This window comes from Terrapene carolina, unplaced genomic scaffold (genome assembly GCF_002925995.2).
Source record: "Terrapene carolina triunguis isolate 2854851 unplaced genomic scaffold, T_m_triunguis-2.0 Scaffold131, whole genome shotgun sequence".
NCBI classification, from domain to species: Eukaryota; Metazoa; Chordata; order Testudines; family Emydidae; genus Terrapene; species Terrapene triunguis.
The window spans coordinates 28,059,071-28,080,044 of NW_020664482.1; the positions used below are offsets into that span (position 1 = coordinate 28,059,071).

Below are 20,974 nucleotides of genomic sequence, written 5' to 3' on the forward strand. Positions count from 1 at the left end.
CTTAAATATCTCCAGAGATGGAGATTCCACAACCTCCCTAGGCAATTTATTCCAGTGTTTAACCACCCTGACAGTTAGGAACTTTTTCCTAATGTCCAACCTAGACCTCCCTTGCTGCAGTTTAAGCCCATTGCTTCTTGTTCTATCCTCAGAGGCTAAGGTGAACAAGTTTTCTCCCTCCTCCTTGTGACACCCTTTTAGATACCTGAAAACTGCTATCATGTCCCCTCTCAGTCTTCTCTTTTCCAAACTAAACAAACCCAGTTCTTTCAGCCTTCCTTCATAGGTCATGTTCTCAAGACCTTTAATCATTCTTGTTGCTCTTCTCTGGTTTCACATGGTGTCCAGTTGACCGATCAGTCCATAACTGTGGTGTTCGTATCTTTGAGGTTCTCCTGTAATATGGAAAGAACAAGAAGTACTGAGGTTAAATATATGGGGAAGTATTTTCTAACATTGGATAGTGGAAGATATTTTGAAGGGATTTGGTGGATTTTTCATTATAGGACTCATTCACACTTAGATCAGACATTCGTAGGATTTTTCAATTCAGGTAACTTTAATAATTAAATTCTGCCTTTGGAAGCACAGATTTCATATGCAAAGATTTCAGTGGGAGCGCCATACAAAATAAATTAATTATGCATATTCCAGACATAATGATATATACATAAACTATTATAGCTGCAGTGCTTCAAGGATGATGATTAGGATAGGTAGGCATAGGTAGGCATTATGGAATTCAAGAATTCATGAACTATTTTTGAGTTAGAAAATAGTCTGTGTTTGGAAGACTTTTTACTCATAATTTCGTAATTTAAATCCATGGTTTTCCCCCAAGGACATCAAATTATTTTCTTAATTAAAGGGAAACCTACAGTATGTATTAAGGATAGATACTGCACCACCCAACTCCCCATAAAAAGCTACAGTGGCGTGAGTGGGTGGCCTATATAAACAGATAAATATTATTTTTTGTATTCAGTTATTCTCTCATTTGATTAAGTCCTTACTTTCCTAGGTCCATGTGCCCATGTGTGTTTGGTGATGTCATTTTGTTGTGGTTTTGGTGGTGGTTTGTGGGAGTTTTTCCCTTGCCAGAGTTTACAAAGCCTCCCAATTTATGAGTAGTTATTGTTTATATATTGCCATTACACCTAAATCGCACCTAACAGACAAACAAAAGACAGGTTGTTGCCCTGAAGAATTTACAATTTATCTATATATAAAGAGAGGGTTTGCATATATGTTCATGAAAATGGGAACTGCAGGTGCTCTGATAGTTAAATAAGAGATCTGATTTTCACAATCTAAATCTAGATTTGGGGCTTGTTTACACAGTGACATCCAGGAAAAGTAATCTGAATTAACTAGGAGCTTGTCTACACAAACAGTTAGTTCACAGCAAAATGTGGATCTATGCTGTGCTAGCCTGCCATAGACTAACTGTCCATGTGGACCCTACCGGACTGTTAATGCACTTTGATCTAGTCCCTTTCAAAGATGACTAGATCAAAAAGTGTATTAACCAACTGTTAGTGCAGATCAGCAGGGTCCATGTGGAGTCCACAGCAGGACAGTGTGAGGTAGATTCATACCCCGATTTGCCACAAACAAAATATTTGTGTAGACAAATCTTAGAGGTGTGAATTTAAATAGTTAAAACACGTTAAATCCCTGTGTGGATGTTGTTATTCAGAGCTAAAGGGGTCTTAATTTGTCTTATTTTAATTCACTTTGGCAATGAACTAAACTAAATGGAATTAAGGCCACTTCAGTTATGGATGAGGGTGTTCACATAGGGGTTTAATGAGGCTTAACCAATCCACTTCAAATCCCCACCTTTAGTTAATTCAGATTAATTTTCGTGGACATCCCTATGTAGACAAGCCCTTAGTTATTTACATTTAGGCACCCAAATTTGAAAATATTTTCCTTAATATACAATTATTGCTCATTAACTATTTGCACTCTGGTTCGCTGAACCAATTCCTTTTCAACATAATAAGAAATAAACATACAGTGATGGTGCAGATCCAAGGATTCTGGCTGGCTGGGGTGTCGTCATTAATCAGTCAAAGTACAGAAATGGATGGTTTTACGGCTAACACATAGAACTGGAAGTCAGATGATCTGGGTTCTATTCCTAGTTCTTCTGCTGTTTTGTGTGTGTGTGTGTTATTTTCAACAGTTCAAGCATATTTGAACCTAAGCCTTGCATGTGACACCTATGATAAGATTAATTTGGAAAAGGCAGCTTTAAAAAACTGCTAGAAACAGTAATTGACCAAGAAGAGTTTTTCCTGATTATGAAATTTTTCTATCTGGGAGGGCCATTGATTCAAACACTCTGGAGGAACTAGGATGGAAGTCTGTGGAAGCCTATAGAATGATTATTTCCTCCATGCACAGTTATTTTAAACTCAGTTACTGTTCTGATTTACTTGTTAACTTTTATTAATTACTGTTGATTCAAGTACAGCAAGCCATACTTTTCCAAAACACCAGAACTGGCAGGCATTTCACAGGTGAATCTGCATTATGAAACACAAAGAAAACAAAAATATTTAAAATTTCCTGAAAAACAAAATTAAAAAAACAAAATTAAAAAAACAATTCATACTGACTTTGACTCTTTTTTAATTGTATATTCTAAATTAAAAAATATTGAAATGAAAAGTCATTTCAAAATGGAAAATAGAAACATTCCATTCTCAAGAGGTTGAAATGGAATATTTTGATCTTATCAAAATCCTATTGTCTGTTGTTCTTTATCAAAATCGACATATTTTTGCAAAACATGTCATTTTTGACCTATTTGCATTTTCCAGCAGAAAAACATTCCATCAGAAAACTTCTGACCAGCTCTACAAAATACCCTTCTCAAAATCTTGTAGTCAAATGTCTTCATGACCAACATTCTAGAATCCGCTAGGCAGGATTTTGGATCTGTCTGCTATACAAACCTGCAAAAGAACCATCAGAGAACCTCATTGCTATATGATGGCACATTTGCTTTCATTAGAGTATCTGTGGGCATATATTATGCTGTACTCTAAAATGTACTGAAAGAGTTAACTAAATTGCATAGCCAAAAAAATCAAAAAAGACAGGGCTCCAGAACTGTGCAGCCAAGTGCTGATAAGGGCTTACAGTTTGAGAAAAACTATTGGAATAGGAGTCTCAGTGGTTCACAGTTTTAATGCACAAAGTCCAGCGTATTTGATAATTCAAAAAAAGTCAAGATTTTTTGAGGCTTTGTGCTGTAAATGAAACAGCAGAATCAATTGCTGTTGTCTCCATCTGTTTCCAGAAACAAGGTAATGTGCACTTGTAGTTACTGTGCCATATAGAACAATGGCTTCATGTGGCCCCCTGTATGCTAGTGAACTCTGACTTAGCAAGGACTGCTTTTCTCAAGAGCAGCAAGCATTTTGGATCAAAGGGCTATGAAAGACTGAGATAATAGCTATGTTCCATTTATCAGGTCTTAGTAAAAACATTCTCCAGACAACACCCACGTGAATAAAAGACTGTGGGTTGCAGTCTCCATTTGAAATGTCATATTGCAACTCCCATTATTACCCTATTTAAGGTGCGGCTTTATTTTTGCACAGATGTGTGCTTGAGTGTTTAAGTATAAGTATAATAGCCTGATTATATTTTGTGTGTTTGTTTTGTCTTATTCATATTTCTTTTCTTCTTCCTCCAACAACTGACTCGGAGAATTCACTCCTACGATACCTGAGTGATGACAAGATCTTGGTGATCCAAGAAGAGCCTTTGACACAGAAAGACAACAAGAGAGACACAGGCCGCAGGTCAAGGAAAAAGGGCAAAAACACAAGTAGTCCGAACTATCCAATTAGCCCATCTATGTTAACATCTACTGTTAGCGTTAGGCTGGAACCTGGGCAGCAAGATGTCCTGAATTTCTCATTAGCTGAAAGCAACACTGTTCCACTGTACCACGTAAGTTCATAATAATTTGAAGTTTTAATTCTTTTTTCTTAATACCCATTGGAACTAGGATTGGCACAGCAGAAGTATGATCTTATATCTTACAGTATCATGTTGCATGGCAGGGTTCTACGGTTCATTTTTCACATCCATACCATAAGATACAGAGCTCATCTGAAAACCATCTGGATATTATGAAAAAGTTCAGTCCATAATACAGAGAACACTTGTCCACTATGGGTAGGTCTATATTTGGGACAGCATGTAGACTGCAGACGCTGCTCACCCAACTAGCATGGGTATAAATAGCAGTGTAGAAAGTGAGGCACAGCTTAGGTGAGTATCAGGGCCGGCTCTAGGATTTTTGCCGCCCCAAGCAAAAACAATTTCGGCCGCCCTCTCCACCCCCCCACCCCCGTTTTTTTCTTACCCCACCCCCGGCCCGCCTCAACTCCGCCCCTTCCCCAAATCCCCAGCCCTGCCTCCTCCCCCCAGGCTCTCAAGCCTAGGAGGGAGGGAGGGAGGGGGAGCAGCGGCACGCGAATCAGCTGTTTCGCGCGCTGCGGCCGCTCGGGATCTCCCCCTCCCTCCCAGGTTTGAGAGCCTGGGAGGGAGGCGGAGCAGCGGCGCGCGAATCAGCTGTTTCGCGCGCTGCGGCCGCTCGGGATCTCCCCCTCCCTCCCAGCTTTGAGAGCCTGGGAGGGAGGGCGAGCAGCGGCGTGCGAATCAGCTGTTTTGTGCGCCGTGGTGCGTGAGCAGCAGCAGCGGAGGTGAGTTAGGGCGGCCAGGGCACGTTTTTAGGGGCGGCAGGGGCGGCATTCTGGCGCCGGCCATGCCGCCCCTAAAAATGTGCCGCCCCAAACACCAGCTTGTTTTGCTGGTGCCTAGAGCCGGCCCTGGTGAGTATAGTAGAGAGAGGCCAGTACCCTGCATGGATCTCTGCACACTCAGTAGTGCCTCTCATTTCTACTCTAGTTTTAGCAGTGTAGTGTCCTGGTGCAAGAGCCTTTCCATGCCACAGTGAAAGACTCTGGCAAAGGGGAGGCAGTGAAGGAAGTCTGTGACAACAGCTCCCTCACTCAAAGGTCACATTCTCCTGTATCTTGACTATGGTTAGTGAGTTGTAGTTTTAACATGTTAGATGGTGAAGGTAAAGCATAGACGAGAGTCTAGGGTTTCCTTCAACCAGATAACATGAAAAAATATTAATTGCCTTGTCTTCACTAGGATTTTTGCACATTAGTTGACTTCTATCAGTTAGCACGTTAAAAACACACCTTTATTCCTAGTGAAGACAAGGCCAGTGTGACTCACTTGGTGGGATCTCTTCATTTCCAAGTGGATTGGCTCAATCCCAGACTCTGCTCCCAGGACAATTGATGCCGAACCAGGAGATCTTCAGTTTAGTGTGTAATCATTAGGTGAATCCAATAATGGACTTTTTGCAATATCAGAGAATGTAAGCCTCCCCACGTTCTGAGTTTCTGCAGTCGATACAAGGAGCTCATTGCTTGGACCATGAAAGCATTCTCAATCATAGTGGGTAGAGAGGCATGTCCCCTGACATACACGTTACCTATCTTTTGAGGAAGGTAAAATTGGTCAGAGGATCCCTGACACTAATTGCCTACTCAGGTCGTGATTACTCAGTGCTGTTAACCTTGTTGGCTGGGTCCCTTTGAACCTGCTCCAAATTGCAGATCTGCTGTCCTGAGACCCAGTGGTTCAGTCATTCAAGCAAGCTCTTTCTAAAATCTTGGGGTGTAATCATAGCCCTATTAAGTTTAATGGAGAAATTCAAATGTATTTAAATGGTGTCCAGATTTCACCCTGGAATTTAAGTACAAGGAACATATAAATTGTTATGCTGGATCAGACTGGAAGTCCATCTAGTCCAATATCCTGTTAACAACAGTGGCCAGAACCAGAGGCTTCAGAGGAACATATAAGAATTTCAGAGTATGCCCCCCATAATAGATCTCATACTTACCTTTTGTAGTCAAAGATTGGCTTACTCCCTATAACATGGGGTTTAATATGCCTTCCACAACATTTTTGTTGCTGTTAATTATGGTAACTGTGAATATTCTTGATATTTATATAAATGCCCAGTCTCTTTTCAAATCTTGTTAAATTCCTGGATTTAATGACTTCGTGTGGCAATGAGTTCCATGGTCCAATTACACATTGTGTGAAAAAGTATTTCCTTTTATCTGTTTTGAATTTCTCGCCTTTTTATATTATTGACTGTCCCCTTGTTCTTATATTATGGTGCAGGAAGAACAGGGTACTGCTACTTATAGCCCATTTCAGACTGGTTTCCAGCTTAGCAAAACAGGCATTTTTGTTCTTACCTTTTAAATTGAATTTCTGCAGAGTGAGACCAACAATCTCGAAGCCTCAGCCACATAGATATTGCTCAAATTGTGGTTGTTTTTCCCCCGAGTTATTTGATAACTTTATTTGGATCTATATTAAGTAATCAACTGGTTCTTTAGTCAAGCTGTTCTACATGGGAGGAGGCTAGAACCTGAAAAGCCTAACAACTATTTGGGTGGGGCTCCCTGTTGGAGATAAGGAGGGAGAAGCCCATTTCAGATTGGTTAGCCCACTGTGCAGAAACTCAGTATTCAAGGTAAAACCAAAATCTCCTTTGTTGTACATGTGTCTGAAAGAGAAATTAGTATATATCCAGAGTGGACCACACTCATCACTGATTTAACCTCATTGATATCAGTGAGGATGTACCAGGGAGAAATCTAGCCCTGTGTTAAGTAATGTTGAAAGTGAAGTTACTGTGGCATTATAACTTTTTTTTTTTGTAAAACTATTCTCCCAAAACACTATTTCAGTTAATATATTTTCATTTTATTTAATCTTAACTCCATTACATCTACCTACTTTATCAAATTCCCAATATATTACTCTGAAGTGCTCCAGCAGAGTATTCAGTATTAGTGGACTGTTTTTGTCAGCACAAATAAATACTCTTGCTCACTGAAACTGGGCAAAATGGTTACCTCTGAGACATAATTAAGTTGTTATGCATTGGATTTAGCTTTGTTACACTTCATTAGTCTTGGTAAACAAAAGACATTTAATTCAGACTATAGTGTCTACATGCATGAATATGCAACTCAAAATTATGTTTTTGTTTTCCACTGGAACATGTAATTGTAAAAAATGTTTAGAACCAGAGTGCAAATGGCTTTTGTTTTTATTTTGTTTTGGGGGGTTTTTTTGGGGGGCGGGGGAAATGGTTACCACTTCTGCTCAGATGCAAAATTGACCAGGATATTTTCGAGTAATAAAGAACAGTTATGCTGTTTTGATGTTTGCAAACAGCTATTTCTACCTGGAAAAAAATGACATCAAGGCCTGACCATATGTGCTTGGGCCCAAAGAAAATAATATGAAAGCTTTTCTAGAAGGCTTTGTATTGTGATGTTCAACCATTCACTGGGATTCCACCATATTCATTGTATACATTTCCATCTACCTCATAGCTTAGTGGAAGACTTTGACTGGCCACTATAGAATCATTGAAATGTAGGGCTGGAAGGAACCTCGAGATGTCATCTAGTCCATCCCCCCCATGATGAGGCAGGACTAAGTATACCTAGACCAGTGGTTCTCAACCTACTTATCATTGTGGGCCACATATGCGCGCCCCCCCAACACACAGACCCCTATGTCCAGCACCCGCCCCAACCCAGAAACCCCTCCACAGAGTGGGGCCAGGAGCGGACCCCAGTGCAGGGCTGGGCAGCAGGGCAGCCCCAGGCCCCACCACATGGCAAGGCAGAGCAGCCCCAGGCCCCACCACATGGCAAGGCAGAGCAGCCCTAGTGCCCCGGACCCCACCACGTGGCAAGGCAGCGCTGCCCCAGCAGCCCTGGGCCCCACCACACCGGGCTGCCGTGGCGGCCCAGACCCCAGCCATGCGAGCCCTGCGGCCTTTAGCACACAGCTGAGAACCGCTGACCTAGACTGTCCTTGACAGGTGTTTGTCCAACATGTTCTTTAAAACCTCAACTGACAAGGGTTCCACACCTTTCTTGGTAATTTATTTCTGTACTTTTCTATCCTTAACGTTAGAAAGCTTTCCTAATATTGAATCTAAATTTCCCTTGATGTAGATTAAGTTGATTACTTTCCCCAGTGGACATGGAGAACAACAAATCCAGGATCAGATTTACACGCAGGAATTGGATCCAGTAATGTTACCCAAAGTTCAACAAACTTCCCTGAGGCAGGGTTTTCCACCTTAGATGGACACTCCAAGACCTTTTATGCAACAGGCATATGATATGATGCTGGACTGGAGCAATTGGCAGGACTGGCACATGCCACTTTGGGTGCCTTGGCCATACTGACCAATTCCCACTTATCCTTGCCCTATAAGAAAGTCTGATTGTTTGGTTCCAGATCAAGGACAGCCTAAACCTGTGAATCTGAGGTAATTGGGTCCTATACAATCAGAACCAATAGATACAGAACATTCTTGTAACTTAGTACAAGATACGCTTTTGGAAGAAGAGGGAGATACATCTCCGCCAGTTGAATTTAAAAAACAAGCAATTGAATTAGATAGTGGTTCATCTTTGGCCAAGAATGTAGGAGAGTCTTCTTCAGAAAATGCTATTCAGTTCCATGAACTAGTAGACAGAATAGTGTCAATTTTTAAATAACCATCCTGGTTTTCAAAATATTAGGTTTTACTACAAGAAATAAAACATCTTTGCCAATATTAGAAGGGCTTCAACAACCAGCAAAAACAATCTGGTCCAATCCATCTTCATGTCAGCCAAAAAAGGCTGACAAATTATATCAGATTCCATAAGCATGGTTTTCTTGTTTTCATGTTCACCTCTCTCTGATTCATTTGTTGTGGTACCAGTGCTACAAAGATCGAAGTCCAGGTCTCTTACACTCCACTTCAAATGAAAGAGAAGGAAAAAAGTGAACACTTTAGGAAGAAATTTTTCTTCAGCTTCCTTGAATATGAGAGTGGCCAGTTACCAAGCTAGATATCAATTTCTACTTTGGGAAAAGATTTCACTTTTCACTAAAAACCTCCCAGAATTTAAAAGAAAATGAATGGCTGCCCTTATAAAAGAAGTCCAAAATGCTGCTAAACATGAACGTGAGGGCATTTTTTGGCATTTCAGATACTGCATCCAGATCTATTGCTTCATGAGTAGCTCTCCATAGACATGTGTGGCTAAGATCATCGTCATTACCTGTGGAGACAAAATCTAAAATAGAGGGTCTTCCCTTTGAAGGAGATGTACTCTTCATTGCTAGCACTGATGAAGTTTTAGAGAAAATGAAAGAGACATGTTTGTGGGCTAGATTTTGGTTTATGTCAACCTTTTAGAAGAAAGACATCAATGCTTATGTTCAGATATCATAGACAGTACTACCTGCCTCCTCCTTCTTTGTCATCATATTTTACACAAATAAGGCAGCAACACTGGCAGCAACAATACCAACAATAATTGTCTCAGGCTAGGAAAAAGGCCTATAAACATTGAAGGGGCGGTAAAAATTCTTCAGGTATATCCTCATTACCCAGCGTCAGACCAAAGGTTTGACGTACCAGTCGAGAGCTTTGAAGGAGTCTTAGAAAATTCTATCTGTATCTTTAGAGACCATTTGTCTCATATTTACAATGTGTGGGAAACAGTTACCTCAGATAGATGCGTTTTAGACACAAAGAAGAAAGATTATACCATTCAGTTTGAATCCCTTCCTCCAAACAATCCCCTTCCCCCCTCCTTTATCAGAGACCATTCTCACAAGAAGGTACCCAGAGAAAAATAAAAGCTCTATTACCAGCAGCAGCAATAGAGGAATTCCCAGTAAGTTCCCAAAACAGGACCGCAGCCCCCCTATCAGCTCCCCACTCCCCTAAGTTCCCTGTGCTGCAGCCGCCCAGCAGGCTATCAATTACAGGCTATCAATTGCAGGCAGTTCAGCTGTCCCTCCCCCCACTGCCTTGTGCTGCTCCTGCCCTCTGCCTTGGAGCTGCTCCCAGAGATTCCTGCTTGCTGTGCAGGGTGGTAAGGGGGGGGGCTAATGTCAGTGTGTCCCCCTCCCCCCTGCTCCTGCACCCCGCTTACCCCTTCTCCATATAGAGCAGGGAGGGGACACGGATGGAGAGAGACATAGAGAGCTTGGGGCAGCAGCTGCTGTCTCAACTTCCTGATCCACTTAAAAAGACAATGCACTTAAGAGTGGGTCAGCTTACTTAAAGGGGTAGTGTGCATCTCTCTCTCTCTCTCTCTCTCCCACACACAAGGTGTGTGTCTGTCTCTGTCTGCTATGCTGTCTCCCCTCCCTCGTGTTCGTGCTGCCTTGTGTGAGAGGCTACATTAACAACAATGTATTAAGCCTTGAGGACTCAGCGGAGTGCTAGATCATCATTTAGCAGCAAGGCATTCCCTGGGAAATATCCCTCCCTCTTCCACCCTCTAACTTCACGACCTCAACCAAGCTTCACAATCATCATAGCTGTGAACAGTATTAAATTGTTTGTTTAAAACGTATACTGTGTGTATATCTATATAATATATAGTTTTTTATCTGGTGCAAAAATTTCCCTGGAACCTAACCCCCCCCACCCCATTTACATTAATTCTTATGGGGAAATTGGATTCGCTTAACATCGTTTTGCTTAAAGTCGCATTTTTCAGGAACATAACTACAGCATTAAGCGAGGAGTTACTGTACTCATTATTTTCTAATCCCAAAAGATGGAGGACTCAGACCACTTCTGAGTCTTAGAAGACTGAATAGATACATCAGAAAGTTTCAGTTCAGAATGCTAATCTTTGCAATCAATTATTCCTTTCCTTTCTACTCTAGTTTGGCTTGCTGCTCTCGATCTCAAGGATGTGTACTTCCTTATTTCTACAAGACCTTCTCATCACAAATATCTTTGTTTTACACTTGGTCAATATCATTTCCAATACAGAGTGTTGCCATTTGACCTCTCCACTGTACCCAGAGTCTTTACCAATGCCTGTCTCTTGTAGCAGCATATCTGAGGAGACAAGGAATTTTCATTTTCCCATACTTAGATGACTGGCTTCTAAAGACTTCCTCTGAAGAGGAATTGAAAAGTCTCACTCAAATTACTGATTTTCTGTTTGAGAAACTGTCTTCTAATAGATGAAAAGAAGTCTCTTCTATCTCATTCTCAAAAAATCCCCTTCATTGGGGAATTCTCAATTGGGAAAAAAAGGAAAGATTTCCTCCCAGAGGAAAGGTTCATGAAGCTACACAACAATATTCAGAAACTACTTCATGAACCCTCTCAACAACTTGATTCTACTAGGTCTCATGGCCTCAGCAATGTATATGATAACCTATGCCAGGTTCAAAATGAGGCTGCTTCAACATTGAGTTTCAAGAAATCTCAAAGCCAGCCTGGGAAGTGTGTTAAAGATATTGACTATTCTGAGAAAAATATGAATATCTCTAAGGTGGTGGCTCAAACCAGAGAATGTTGTCAAAGAAGCTTTTTCAACCCTGTTTATCTCTTACTGTGTCAAACTCTTCCAGAATGGGCTAGTGAGCACATCTAAAAACAGTTTTTCATTTGGAGCCTTTGGAGGCACCAAGAATCCCTTCTTCATATAAATGTGTTAGAACTGAAAGCTGTTAATCTTCCTATCCTTCCTTCCACATTTACAGAATTCAAGTAGCAACAGACACTATGTCTGTAATGTACTACATAAACAAACAATGTGGAGTTCAGTCACCTCAGCTCTGCAAGGAGGTGATAAAACTTTGGAACTGCTGTATCTTATATAACATTTGATTGTTTAGAGCGTGGATCAGATGAGCAGGGATGCTCACAGATACACAAGTGGTCTCCAAAACATTTGGTGATTCAGTACTTTTTTAGCTGTAGGTCTTTCTGGCCATAGACCTGTTTTGCAGTCAGGTTCAATACCAAGTGCTCCCAATTTTGTTCAAGATATGTTCCTCCTCAGTTGGAGAGGGGCCTAATGTATGCCTTTCCTCCATTCCCACTAATATTAAAGGTAGTTAAGAAAACAAAACAGGACTTGGCCAAGATGATCTTACTTGATTCTGTGTGGCCAAAATAGCATTGGTACACCACTCTACTCCTATCCAAGGGAATATTCAAGTTGCTTCCAGTGAAAATGAATTAGTTTCCCAACAGGAAGGGAAGGTCTTTTACCCAGAACCCCAATCATTTCATCTAATGGTTTGGGCGATAGAAATTTGACAGATTTAGAAAATTCTTGTTCTGTTAAGGCGCAACATGTTTTAATTCTAGGAAGCAGACCACTAGAAAATGTTATATCTTGAAGTGGAAAAAAATGTTATTTGGGTGTCTAATAAGGGCGTTGTCCCAGTTTTGGCTTCTATTCATTACACTTTAAAATATTTATTGCACTTAAAAACTATGGGTTTGTCTGTCTCCTCACTTAAGGTCCATTTAGCAGTAATAGTAGCTTTTCATATTCATATTGACAGTAAATCTATTTTCTCACACTCTTTAGTCAAAAGATTTTTTTAAAAGTTTATTGAATTTGTACCCGCCAGGATGAAACCCAGTTCCTTTAAATTTGTCTCCTCCCTTTGAACCTCTCTGAGTGTTCCTGGTTTCATCTTTCTATAAAGATAGCATACATTCTAGCAGTCATATCTGCTAGAAGGATTAGTGAACTACACACTCTCATGGCCACTCCTCCCTCCCCATACTGTTTTTATAGGACAAAGGTCTTTGGGCCTCACTCCAGATTCCTTTCTAAAGTACTTTTGGACTTTCACGTAAATCAGTGTATTAATTTATCAGTATTTTTACCCAAACCCATGCACATAAGGGTGAATCCAAGTTACCCAGCTGTATCCATAATGGACCAAAGCAGAATCCCAGAAACAATTCCAAACTTTTTGGAGTTTGAAATTCAGATTTAGTGGCTCAGGAATTTGCCTTGTTATAACCAGTGCTGTAGTGGTCCTCCTGCCTTACCATAATGATGGTATTTTGATCTAGTCTCCTTTTCACAGTCTTTGACAATCTTTAGGTTATATAGCTCCTGTCTCTTTCTTCCTGCCCAATCCCTGAAATGGAGCTGGTTGGTACTGTAACCAGTATTACTGGTTGGTACATTAGCAACTCCCTTTCCCAGCAGCACAGTCCCATGAATGGTAGTGTGGTAGGGTGACCAGACAGCAAGTGTGAAAAATCGGGACAGGGGGTGGGGGATAATAGGAGCCTATATAAGAAAAAGACCCAAAAATCAGGACTGTCCCTATAAAATCGGGACATCTGGTCACCCTACAGTGTGGTAGGGAATTACATGAGTTTTACCTGATTTTGAGGGGAAATAAGTGGAGATGACTTGTTTGAAAAGTTTGCAAGCCATACAAACCCTTTAAAGCAACCAGGGCTGAGTCAGTAAGAACCCTTGAAATATGCTGTGTTCTTGAGTCATTTATTCTTAGATACAAATACCAGAATGTTCCCAAACAGAGAGCTCTCTTATATAATGTTTTGTATTAGTAGGTGTGTGTTTGTACTACTGCAATCTGCTCAGTGGGATCAGAACCATGTATCTATGTGACACAGGCCCAGTCAGACTTCTAGATAAAAGCTTATGGCTTTAGGGGTCAGTGTTTATGGAGCAGGGAGGAGTTCTGGATTTCATTCCACTTTGAAGTTCCTTGTGTCCATAGTGTACAGGAAAGTGACAACCATGTTATGGGTTTAAATTAGATTCTTATTATTTGAAAATAGATTTTTATGATTTAATATATCAATAGGCATGTACTGGAAAAAGTCATATGCAGGCTGGTACAATATACTAGATCTGGAAGGTTTTAAGAAAAGCTGTCACGTACAGCAAGTCATTTTAAGTGAATGACCACTAGAAAGCCTTCATATTCCAGCTGAGTTTCTTTTATTCCTTCCTCTGCCTCTTTATAGTTTGGCCTTTTGGAAATCCCTATTTTCATTACATTCATAGTGAGAAATGTTCTGTAGTTAACCAAAGCTGGGCAATAGTATATTAAGAAAATACACTGAGTAAATAAGTTTACAGCAGTTGGTTAGAAGCAACTGTGCACTGCATTTGGAAGCAACTGTGCACTGCATTTGGAAGCCACAGTTTCCTAAGTTACACAGGTTAAAAGTTTAAAAAGGCAATTTAGCAGTGGATATAGAAATCCAAGAGTAAATTCATTTTCACAGTATAAGGTTGTGATTTGTTACAGCTTGAAACCATGCACAAATAACTGCTTGTCACTAGTATGCATGATAGTCATCTTGTGTGGCTTCAAACCTAAAGGGACTACATCATTTTATAATCATGCCACACTGTGTCACCCAAACTGTTTCATATATAATCTTACCAATTACTGTAATAAAAGGGAAAGCATCCACTGTTTATAAAATGATTATTTGCTAATGGCCTGTAACACTATATAGCAAGCTATAGTGTTAGATGGTTACAATGGAATATTCTTTTACTTCTAGGGCCAGTACAATCATACGTACAGTAAAATGTCCATTTTCAGTATCATAAAATTTTTGCTGATTAATTAGCTGTCATTTTTATAGCATGCAGAACTAAGAACTCCTGTGGCTTGGTCCTTGCAGCCTGGTCTACACTAAAAATCAGGTCAATCCAACTACATTGCTCAGAGGTGTGAAAAATCCACACACACCAAGTGACGTAGTTAAGGTGATCTAACCCCACCCCCCAATGTAGACAGCACTAGGTCGGTGGAAGAATTCTTCCATTGAGTTAGCTACTACCTCTCGGGGAGGTGGATTACTAGAGCCCTACACGGATAAAAATTTATATTCAGGGATGCAGATATCTGCGGATATAAATCGGTATCCATGGAACCGCCGGGCTCTCCTGGGAACCACAGGGTTGAAAGGAGCAGAACATGGGGCCGCCGCTCCCAGGAGCCAGCGCCCCGTGCCGGCAGCTCCTCCGGTGTGGCTGTATCGCCTGCAGCCCTGCTCCCATCCCTTCCACGCAGCTGTCTGCATCTCTTGACTGGGGCATGAGTGTCGCTTGAACACAAGAGTGCAAGCAGGGACACGGTCTGCTCCTCTCGCCACTGCACTTCCTGGGAGAGCCCTGCGGTTCCACGGAAACTGATTTATATCTGCGGATATCTGCACCCGCGGATATACACTTGTATCCGCGCAGGGCTCTGTGGATTACCTATACCAATGGGAGAACCTCTCCCATCAGCGTAGGTAGTGTGTACACTGAAGCGCTACAGTGGCATGGCTGCAGCTTGTTGCTGTAGCATTTCAAATGCGGACAATGGCATGAAATTTATGTCCGACATGGAATTCTGTCACACCTGCTTTGATTCACTATGTGTGAAAACTATTCATTCACTCTATCCTGGCCACCTTAAAAGCTTTCAATGGCTTTATTTTACAGTTATTTAAAAAAAAAATTAGAACGGTAACAAAATTATTTTGCTGTGACTGACATTTTGGATTCATTCCACCTAAGGTGTGAGTCCTTTGAAGGCGTTGATAGCTTTACAAGTCCTGATTTGCATTCTAAAGCATATTTGACATTTCCAAAGCTCACATACTTTTTCAACACAAAACATTTTTACATATTTAAAAAAGACATGGGGATTCACTCCTTGAGTAAAAAACGGTGGCCTGCACTTTGTACTGCATGGCTACAACAATTTTAAATTAATAAGATGATAAGATAAAGTTTTGTCAACTGTGAGGTAGAATGGGCTGGAAGAAATTGAGGAAATTACAGGCAATCATACTACCTATAGCGCTCAGGTCTATTCATAAGAATCACAGTAAGAACATAAGAATGGCCATAATGGGCCATTTAGCCCAGTATCCTATCCTGTCTTCTGACGGTCGTCAATGCCAGGTGCCCCAGAGGGAATGAACAGAACAGGTAATCACGAAGTGATCCATCCCGTCACCCATTCCCAGCTTCTGGCAAACAGAGGCTAGGGACACCATCCCTGGCCATCCTGGCTAATAGCCACTGTTGGACCTATCCTCCATGAACTTATCTAGTTGTTTTTTTAACCCTGTTATAGTCTTGACCTTCACAACATCCTCTGGCAAGGAATTCCACAGGTTGACTGTGCATTGTGTGAAAAAATACTTCCTTTTGTTAGTTTTAAACCTGCTGCCTATTAATTCCATTTGGTGACCCCTAGTTCTTGTTATTTACTCCTTCTCATAGCACACTTCCTTATTTACTTTTCCCACACTAGTCATGATTTTATAGACCTCTATCATATCCCCCTTTAGTCATCTCTTTTCCAAGCTGAAAAGTCCCAGTCTTATTAATCTATCCTCATATGGCAGCATTCCATACCCCTAATCATTTTTGTTGCCCTTTCCTGAACCTTTTCCAATTCCAATATATAATATCCATATACAGAACCTGTCATAATGTGAAGCAAATATCTGGAAGATAAACATTCTAGGACTGATATAGCAGTATAAATCAGCATTATATCAATGTAACTCTCTCCTTGAAGTACTGCCTTCTAGAGACAGAACTTTCCATCCCTCAGAGGTAAATGTACATGAATGAAAATATCCAAACCATCTGCAGCTCTGTTGATTCCCTCCTGTTGTGATGTTCAGAAGTAACTGAATTCTCTGCTGTATCAGATTCTGTAGGTTCTTACCAAACAGCATGGTGTGGGTCACCCTGATCTTGCCACCTGGAGCACTGACAAGAACCCTGGCAAGACCCTTTTGATTGACAAAACTGCCTGGAAATATAGGCATCCAAAGGGACCTGAAAACATTTAATGGCATTTTGGTGTCAAAAAGAAAGGGGAAATTACACAAGGTTATATTTCTGAATAGAGGCTTAATTTCTCTGAGCAGACTGTCTTCTTTCCTTATTGTATAATAATGTTTTGTGAATTTTTCTTCTGCTTTTTAGTATTTATGCTACATACAGCCATCTATATAATGAAACTTCAGGTTAGCAAGACTCAGAGTTTACAGTAGACTGTATAAAGAACAACCAGATGCTGTGACTATGAGGTTTTACCAAACCAAATTTGTTGTGAAACGAACGTGTGCTACTGGCTTATAAAATACATAAATCATTTGTTTTGGATACTGCTAAGTGGTTCTTCTCTCGCTCGTTTGTCTCTCTGTCTGTGTTTTCCCAGGTGTCTGAAATGTTTGACGGTAGCAGGATCAGGCCCTAAATAAGATTTAAAAAAAATAGGAAAGGTTACTGAACTCAAAAACTGCTGAAACAATATTGATCAAATTTACATTCCTGCTTTTCCTCTCCCTCCTCCCACTCACACGTTCCAAAATCACTTTTAGACAAAGACCCAGATTTAGAAAATTTCAGTCAAGGTAAATATTTTGGAAAGTTGGAATGACAGTGTGATAATGGAAACTGTTATGCACCCTTAATGAACATGGGTGATGGCCGGTGTTCTGTATAATAAAATATAGTATGATCAAATAAGAAAACAAGGGACCCAGTATTATTTGGCTACCCTGTTATCACTTCCTTACTACATTTACATAGAAGTAAACAAAATGACACTTATTTAACAGTAGCTGTGATTACTTACTAAGCATAGATATAGTCTTACAAAATTGATAATTACACAGGCTGATCATGCCAGATAAATGTTTACGAAGCTATGTGGTACTGGAACCTAAACATTGAGTGGTTTCATAAAATGCTGTGAGGATGCAGAGTTAGCTGTATAGAATGGATATGTAAGTAATACAATATTGTAGGATGCCCAGATTATAAAATGGTGCGCAGGATTGTGCTAATTGGAATATGTCGGTAAACACTACCCCTTCAATGCAAGTTTAGAATTCTAATTTCAGGGTTTTAACAATGTGTGCTTGGATGGAGGTTTTTTGTTTGGTTTTATTTGGGGTTTTTTAGTGTCACTATGTTCCTCCTTCAATAGACCTAATCAATTTATCTAAATCAGTGCTTTGAGAAGTTTCAGTATCTTTAAAGGAAACCTGCTATGTGAAATAAAAGACTTTCTAATCATTACAGTTCATTAATGCCTAAAAACATGTTTGGACTACCTGCTATAACAATGACAATGAAAGAGGAAGTTCCCACGTTGACAGTTTGACATAGATTGAAACAGAAAAAATGTTGAGCTAATTGTCAAGAACAACTGTCATTACCCTGGACTTCCTGGAAAGAATTACAAAATGGAGGCTCACACAGAAAGACAGCAGCACCATCTCTAGCTATGGAGATATTAGAAAAAGGGGCAGGAATTTCTGATTTTTTTCTGAAGAATGACTTTAAATTATATTCTTATTTATTAATTAATTTTATTGAGTCTCTCAATTCTACCAGGAAAACTAAAAGAAAGGTATGTCTCAATTGGAAGTCGGTCTTTGCATATCTTAAAGTAGTGATCAGTTCCTTGATTAATTGGATCAGCTTTCAAGATGAGCTAGTTTTGAAGGTCTGAGTACTTCATATTACTTAATTATTTTAAAACTGTTTCATCTCCTTTAGGTTAATGCTGTGGTTCTGCAGCAAAAAGATTAGTAATAATGAGACTGGGCTCCAGAGACTGGGAGAAAGCAAAGATATGCAGCAGTCCAGAGCATAATAGTGTGGCATCAAGAACCAGCAAGTAAACAAACAGCAGCAGAAAGAAAAATGTGCCGGCAAAAATTTGAACAGTAAGACAGGGCAAGAGTACCCTAGACAGAGAGAGCACAGACAGAAGGTTAGCCACAAAGTGAATGAGTACCCTTTAAAATATTTATATTGGAATTGCTGAAGTTTTTTTCATAGATTCACAGTTTAAGCCCAGAAAGCACCATTATGATCGCCTAGTCTCATCTCCTGCATTACACAGGCTATAGAATTTCATCCAGTTGTTCTGGCATCAAGCCCCTAAATAAGAAGGTTGAGGGGTCACAAGTTTTCATTTCACAATACAATATCTGTGCTCAGTATCCACTGAGTAATAATATACTTGTATTTCATAATAAAGAAACCTGCTCCTAAACAATGAAATCTTCCCATGTTTTTGATTTATATATGTAATGTGTGGAAGATGATCTTGGCTGCTGACAGATTTTATGACAGATACTTTCACTACTATACTCCCTACACAGTGAAATTGAGAGTATGTCCATTCTAGGGCAGAGTCACCGTAAATCAGTGGTTCTCAAACTTTTGTACTGGTGACCCCTTTCACATAGCAAGCTTCTGGGTGCGACCTCCCTTATAAATTAAAAACACTTTTTTATATATTTAACACCATTATAAATGCTGGAGGCAAAGCGGGGTTTAGGGTGGAGGCTGACAGCTCGTGACCCCCCCCCCATGTAATAATCTCGCAACCCCTTGAGGGGTCCCAACCCCCAGTTTGAGAACCCCTGCTGTAAATAGTACATCAGAGATGCCTTTGTTTATTTTTTAAGTGTGTCACAGTATTAAAATGGTATAGGGCTTATCATTGTTTCACTGCTCTTGCTTAAGTTTCAATTTATTTTCTGTCTGCTGACCAAGCAGAGCTGTTAATACATGCCCATTAGCACAGAGCTTTTATAGATGAATGGAGTAAAAGCTACAAAACTATTTCTGGAGCTGCCAGAAGCCAATTTGACAAATGGTACATAGTTTAATGGCACATGTTGAGAGCTAAAAACATGTGCAGTAAAATACTTGAACAAAAAAGGTAGAATTAGCTCTTGTCTTCACACGTGCAATTTGGGATGTTCCAGCTGCACCAAACATCTCTTTTGGGTGATAGTAACCCTGAGCACTACCATAATATATATTATAACAATAAGATGGGCTAAGGAAATCACATATTCATGTGTTCAGCTCCATGTGACTGGAAAAGTGCTGGCCCTTCATTTCTTACTTCCTATTTCACAGAAGAAGGGAGAACTGTCTCCTTGTCAAAGCATGGGACTGAGAGTCATTTCTAAGTTTTATTTCCAGTTTAATTGGGAACTTGTTTTGTGGCCTCAGGTAACCACTTAACCTTTCTGTGCCTTAGTTACACTATCTGTAACATGGCTAATATCACTTCCCTAAGTTGCTGGGATTTTGAAGTTCATCTATCCACCATATCCCATGTGTTCTAGAAGGTGGTTAGGAGCCTGATCTATAGCCCATTGAAGTCAATGTGAGTTTTTCCAGGCCCTATAACTACTAGGTGACTCTTACTGGCTGTTTTGACTCTGAGATGATGATCCTATTTTACGTTTGTAGAGCACCAGGACTGTGTCAAAGAGAGCTTGAATTACCAGGCGTATAAGCCTTCAGAGATTTGGCTCAATTTAGTAAGGTGGTACCTTCACTCAGCCTGTCCCATAACAGTGCCCCCCTGTAACTTAGCTAAAAATGTCATTTTATTAATCATACTCTGCATACAATTACAAATGCATAGACATGAAAGGGAAACAATTTTCACCCTTTATAATATTAGGGAAAGGAAAAAGAAAGAAGTAAATTGATTAGGGCTAGCTGAATACAATCAACAATCTTTAAATGTCTGCATGCATTCACTTTCTTTTAGAGATCCTTGATGAATTGTATGGTAGAAGTGAAAAGTATAATTTTTAATCAATGGCAATTACCGTGATATTATATCTGTAAAATGGTCAGAAGTTTGATCATCATTATCTGTCCAGTGAGAGAAAGCCCTAGACAATGCTAATTCAGAAATATACCCATCGTTGACTTCAAAAGAAAATAGTTTGTTTGGACTGAGTTATTTTCTTTTGAGCAACAAAGTGGAAGGTCACCTGCTTTGGCCACTTTGTTACAAAAATAGAGGTTATTTAGTCTTCCTTATTTTCAGGCCTGTAGGATATACCTTGTTTATCAGGCATTGCTAACCTGGAAAAATGCATTGCAACACAGAAAATGTGAATCTGCCTAGATCCAACGTTATGTTATATTTTCATAAGTAATTTTGCTGTCTTATTTCATCTTCAAGACATTTAACGTTCAGTTATTCTAAA

General features: G+C 40.1%; 1 protein-coding gene across 4 annotated transcripts in view; it reads left to right on the forward strand.

The window, feature by feature from the left end:
* The window catches only part of LOC112103386 (connector enhancer of kinase suppressor of ras 2-like), a 526,129-nt gene that overhangs the window by 374,947 nt on the left and 130,208 nt on the right, over window positions 1-20,974 (forward strand). For all 4 annotated transcript variants that reach the window (XM_026652993.1, XM_026652992.1, XM_026652995.1 and 1 more), the window contains one exon: window positions 3,727-3,972. In XM_026652993.1, the coding sequence (XP_026508778.1) occupies window positions 3,727-3,972 (246 nt within the window). The remainder of the gene's footprint in view (window positions 1-3,726; window positions 3,973-20,974) is intronic.